Raw genomic sequence first — 5,777 nt, forward strand, 5'->3', positions numbered from 1 at the left:
TTTCTTCTGGGCAAACCCCCAGAAGCCAGGCAGTGGCATTGTCCCTTCTCTGAACCTTCCTCCACATGGAGCCACAAAATGGCGAAATGGGTTGCCTTGCCCTGGCGATCACTTAAGGCTCTGCCCCAGACAATTTGCAGTTACGCTTTTTTACAATAGACCACACTACTAAGACAAGGAGTCAAAGCAGCTCTATGTAATACCTAGAAACAAACACATGGAGACTGCCAAATTGAGGGAAGAAGTATGGCCCAAATGAAAGAACAAAACAAAACTCCACGAAAAGTATTAAACGGAACTAAGATAACCAACCTATCAGATGCAGAGATCAAAACACTGATTAGCAGGATACTCAAAAAACTCACTGGGTACTTCAACGGAATGAAAAATGACTCAGACAGAAATAAAGTTTACATTAAATGAAATTAAGGAAAATCTACAGGGAACCAAGAGTGGAAGGGATGAAGCCAAGAATCAAGTCAATGATTTGAAACATAAGGAAGAAAAAAGCATTCAATCATGACAGCAAGAGGAAAAATAATTTAAAAAACAAAAACAAAAAAACCCCCTGAGGATACACTAAGAAGCCTCTGGGACATCTCCAAACATACCAACATGTGTATCATACAGATGCCAGAAGGAGAAGAGGAAGAGTAAGGAATTCAAAACTTATTTGAAAAAATAATGAAAGAAAACTTCCCTATTTTGGCCAATGAAATAGACTCACAAGTCCAGGAAGCACAGAGAGTCCCAAACAAGTTGAACCCAAAGAGGTCCATGCCAAGATGCATCATAATTAAAGTGCCAAAGGTTAAAGATAAAGAGAGACTCTTAAAAACAGCAAGAGAAAGGCAGAGTTACCTACAAAGGAGTTCCCATAAGACTGTCAGCTGACTTCTCAAAAGAAACTCTGCAGGTTAGAGGGTCTAGAAAGAAGCATTCACAGTGATGAAAAGCAAGGACCTACAACCTAGATTACTCTATCCAGCAAAGCTATTATTTAGAATTGAAGGGCAGATAAAGTGCTTCCCAGACAAGGTCAAGTGAAAGGAGTTCATGATCACCAAGCTCTTATGTGAAATGTTAAAGGGACCTATTTAAGAAAAGAAGAAGATCATTAAAATGGCAACAAATTCAGAACTATAAACAACTAAATCTAAAAAGCAAAACTAAGCAAACAAACAGACCAAGAATAGAATCACAGAAATGGAAATTACTTGGATGGTTATCAGTTTGAAGAAGGAAGGGAGGAAATGGGGGGAAAGGTACAGGGATTAAGAAGCACAAATTGGTAGATACAAAATAGACAGGGGCATGTTAAGAACAGTATAGGAAATGGAGAAACCAAAGAACTTATATGCATGGCCCATGGACAGGAACTAAGTGGGGACGGGTTGCTGGCGGGAATGGAGGGTACTGGGTAGGGGGGGAAAGGGAAAATATTGGGATGGGACAACTGTAATAGCATAATCAATAAATTATACTTTAAAAAAGAAGCCAATGAACCACAACCAAGATATACTGCATATCCCCCCACTGAGCACAGCATTAGGCTCTGCGTAGACATCAACGCAGAGAGTTAAAGCAAATACATGGTGGGGCAAAGTAGGCTTACGATTGTGAGTATGCAAAACACAGTTTATTCTCGTGTTATTATTTATTGCTTATTGTATTATTTTCCATATGAATGACGCAAACCTACTTTTGCCCACCCCGTATGATCAGAGTAACCAATCCATTCCTATAAATTTGTTCCTGTCTCTCCCACTACTTTTAACATAAAAGTTGTGGCATCAAAATATTTGCTGTGCAAATGGTTTTATCTTGGGTCAAGAACCCGCTTTAGAAAGGCTCAACTATTATATATTATTGGTTTCATCTATTTTTAATTGATTTTAGAGAGAGAGAAGAAGGGAGAGAGAAATATCGATTTGTTGTTCCATGCTTCTATGCATTTGTTGGTTGAGGCTTGTATGTACCCTGACCGAGGATTGAACCCACAACCTTGGCATATCAGGATGACACTCTACCCAACTAAGCTACCCAGCCAGGGCTGGTTTAATCTAGTTTTTACAGCTATATGCAATAACAAAATATTACTTCCCTCAAACTACATGGGAAAAATGGAGGCCTTAGGGACACTCCTGTCTTATTAAAACTTGCAATAATATGTTTTATATATTTTTACTTTCACTGTCTTTGGCCTTTTATTGGTACTTCTCCATTAAAGAATGAGAAATGGAGAGTTTCCTCCTCTTTGTAGAGATGTATCATAAAGAGTAAAAGTTCTTGAAGAAACTCTAATACAAATCATTACTCAGTAAATATTTGACTAATTTAATGGGTGCTTTAGAGCCAACTTTAACCGGCTCATTTCATAAACGCAAGTTGAGCCCTAGCTAGTGTGGCTCAGTGGATTGAGTGCTGGCCTGCAAACCACAGGGTTGCCAGTTTGGTTCCCAGTCAGGGCACATGCCTGGGTTGTGTGGGTCAGGTGGGGACGTGCAAGAGGCAACCACATACTGAAGTTTCTCTCCCTCTCTTTCTCCCTCCCTTCCCCTCTCTCTAAAAATAAAAATAAAATCTTTAAAAAAACCCAAAAGCGAGTTTAAGTGCTGTGTCTAAATAATATGCTCTTTGGGGAACAGGTCTGAGACTTAACCCTGGAAGGACTGAGTCTTCTCTGTTCTCTGTTTCCCGTTGCCATTAGATGTGGCAAGGGCGTTAGCGCTGCAGAATTCTTGTGGATCAATATTGGACTCTTTCAGCTCTAGAAATGCAGGTAAATTTTCCAGGAAGTTTTCCACTCTTTCTCCCACACGGCCTTATCTGTTTGATTACCTGATTCAACTAATAAGGATTCAGGAGTCGTATCTTCAAAGGCAAACTTTTCTGGACTGGTGTGGAAAATGCTGAGCATGGGTAACTTTGTGGTCCTCTGACTCTCCTTCTTTGGGATGGCCAAAGAGTTCGACTTATTGGTGAGAACCTCATAAGGGAAAGTGTGTGAGGGAGGAGGGATCCCATATTGAGCCAACCTCTGCTGGGATTCTGAGAGTCTGTCTCCTGGAGAGGGCGAGCTGGTCAGTAAGCTCCTGTGTAGGAGGTCAATCATGGACACTGGCCTCTCATCTTTTCTAACCACGTTACAATGGGAAACAGGTCGGGGATCTTCTCTCAGATCAGTTCTGCTGGTGAATGACATGGCATTCAGGTTTTGACGGAGTATTTCCTGTGCTTCACTTGGTGAAATACCGTGAGTTTTTAGATGGTTCGATTTCTTGCTCTCCTTGTTCAAATTCTCAACAAGGGCATATAATTCTGGCAGCTGTGGGGGGAAAAGTGGAAAGTGATGAGATTGGTGAATGGTAATCATCTGGCAGATCCGCGAACTCTACGACAAAGAGCATAACTAACTGCAAACAGCAGCATCTGTCCTTGGGAGAGATCGTTACCCAGCTAAACCAAGTCCATTGTGGCAATGCGGAGCAGAGACCGGATGGTCAAGTCTCAGGTCATTCCCTGAAAGAGATATTACTTAGACACGTCAGTTAAAGCCTGCCTTATAAAATGGACCCATTAGACCTGAATTCTAAAGTCTTTAACATCTTCCTAACTCTACAGTTCTGTGAGTTAGCATGGAGAGAGAGAGCGTTGGGGGTTTGCAACATCTGTTTTCCGTAAGGGCTACCTTTTTTTGAAGGAAGAAAGGGAGCCAGATAATGTAGATACCAAAGCTTCATCCTGGTGTCCCAAGGGCTTGGAATGTTTAGGAACACAACGCGAAGGGAGCTGTAACCGTCCCTATTAACTGGAATATTTTAGCAACGCAAATGGTTATACTTGGGGAGTGTTCGGGAATCGTTGTCAGCAGAAAAGACAACACTGTCCCCTCGGAGTCCCTCTTCTGGAACTAAAATCCTGTATTAAAGGGATAAAACTTCATTTTCTAGAGCATTCTGACTACTGAGTCCTCAGAAGCTGCTTAGGTCATTCAACTGGAAGGACGAGGGGAGGGCTCAAACTTGGAGCCCGGCAGTTTCCCTTCGATTCCAGTGGGCTCTGTTGCCAGAGCCACACAGAGGCCTGGGCTGGGACTGGTAAAGGGCTCTGTCCACGGTGTGCCCGTTGTCATGAAAACAAGTCAGGGCCCCTGCTCGCTGCCAGAGGCAGAGCTACCTTTTGCTGAGCCCCAAAACGTAAGTCCCTGAAGTGGAATGTTTGGGTTCCCCATTGCTCCCCCAGGCACGCCGCTGGGTACTCCGCAGTTTGAATTTTTATAGTACTTGAAAGTGCAGTTTCCGTGTACAATCTTAGAGGACGGTAAGTACATACCGAACACCTGGGAAGCTCTGTCTCCATGCCATCTTCTATTGGATCAGTGTCTCTGCTGAGGGACATTGTGCCAAGATTTTATTCTCTGATTCCTAAAAAATCAATAAAAGGGAAGATGAAATGAAAGGTCAAAAGTCAGATTGAGTACAAAGTGGGGGTAATCTTTCTAAATGTCTTGACTTTCTAAGTGGGACACTTTTTAAATTTTATACCATTAAAGTTTTGTATTGTTTTCTCCCTCCTCTAGCTTTGCCAAATTAATCATGTTCCAATGAAATATTTTCCCCGAAACACCTCAGATTCTTACCTGACATGTATATTCAGGCATTTAATGCTAGTTCAAAGAATCCTATACAGACTTTTTTTGTCTTATGTATTTTGATTTTCAGGTCATCTAAAGAAAATCTCACCTACCTCCTTATTCAAGAAAAGCATTTTTTGTTGTTTTTTTTTACCAGAAGAAAAGGGCTAATAACAACATTTTGAAATTATTTGCTTTGGGCCACATGTGATTGTAGGTATTTTAGAGATAGATCTTTTTTAAAAATATTTTATTTATTTAAAATAAATAAATAAAGGGAAGGGAAGGAGAGAAATATCAATGTATGGTTGCCTCTCGTGAGTCCCCTGCTGGGAACTGGCCTGCAACCCAGGCATGTGCCCTGACTGGGAATCGAACCGCGATTGTGTGGTTCGCAGGCCCACGCTCAAGCCACTGAGCTACACCTGCCAGGACTAGAGATAGATCTTTTCTAAATCCCTTTTATAAGGGATTAAAAATGGCTATGGAATTTATATTCATCAGTAAGTGGCAGCTGAGTCTGTTCCCACATTTGACTCTGAGCTGGTGTTACACTTGACTTTGACCAACGGCACGAGATGGAAGTGATGTTTTGTGAGTGTCATAAATTGCTGGCAGGAATAAAATATGGTGCAGTCACTTTGAAAAACAATTTGGCAGTTCCTCAGAATGTAAACACAGAGCTACCTGATAACCGGGAAGATTCACCCCAGGGATACAGCTGGGACAAATTGTATGTCAATTCAAAAACGTGAATGTTCACAGCAGCACTGTTCGTAATAGTCAAGAAGTGGAAACAACCCTAATGCCCAAAACCTGATGAGTGGAAGGAGGAAATGTGGTACATCCATGTGACAGAATACTATCCAGTGACCAGAAGAAGTGAAGTGTGCTGCAACACGATCAATCTTGGAAATGGATGCTGAGTAAAAAGCCATCCACAAAAGGTCACATGTATGATTCCATTCACATGAAATATATAAGACTGACAAATTTATAGAGGCAGAAAGTAGATCAGTGTCTGTCTGCATCCGGGGGCATGGGTACAGGAATGGGCAATGACGCTAATCGTATGGGGGTTTGGGGGAGAGATGCCAATGTCCTGAAGCTGACTGTGGTGATGGTCACACAACTCTGTGAA

General features: G+C 41.8%; 1 protein-coding gene across 1 annotated transcript; it reads right to left on the reverse strand.

Annotated features, from left to right (window-relative positions):
- Window positions 1-2,657: 2,657 nt before the first annotated feature.
- CUNH9orf153 (chromosome unknown C9orf153 homolog) lies at window positions 2,658-4,406 on the reverse strand. Its single transcript, XM_037036140.1, has 3 exons — window positions 4,336-4,406; window positions 2,842-3,328; window positions 2,658-2,770 (listed from the first exon to the last, which is right to left on the reverse strand). The coding sequence occupies exons 1-3, from the start codon at window positions 4,399-4,401 to the stop codon at window positions 2,658-2,660; spliced, it is 666 nt and encodes a 221-aa protein (XP_036892035.1). The 5' UTR covers window positions 4,402-4,406.
- Window positions 4,407-5,777: the final 1,371 nt, after the last annotated feature.

The sequence above is a fragment of the Sturnira hondurensis genome, unplaced genomic scaffold (assembly GCF_014824575.4).
Source record: "Sturnira hondurensis isolate 20B ecotype Veracruz unplaced genomic scaffold, ASM1482457v3 Scaffold0022566, whole genome shotgun sequence".
NCBI classification, from domain to species: Eukaryota; Metazoa; Chordata; class Mammalia; order Chiroptera; family Phyllostomidae; genus Sturnira; species Sturnira hondurensis.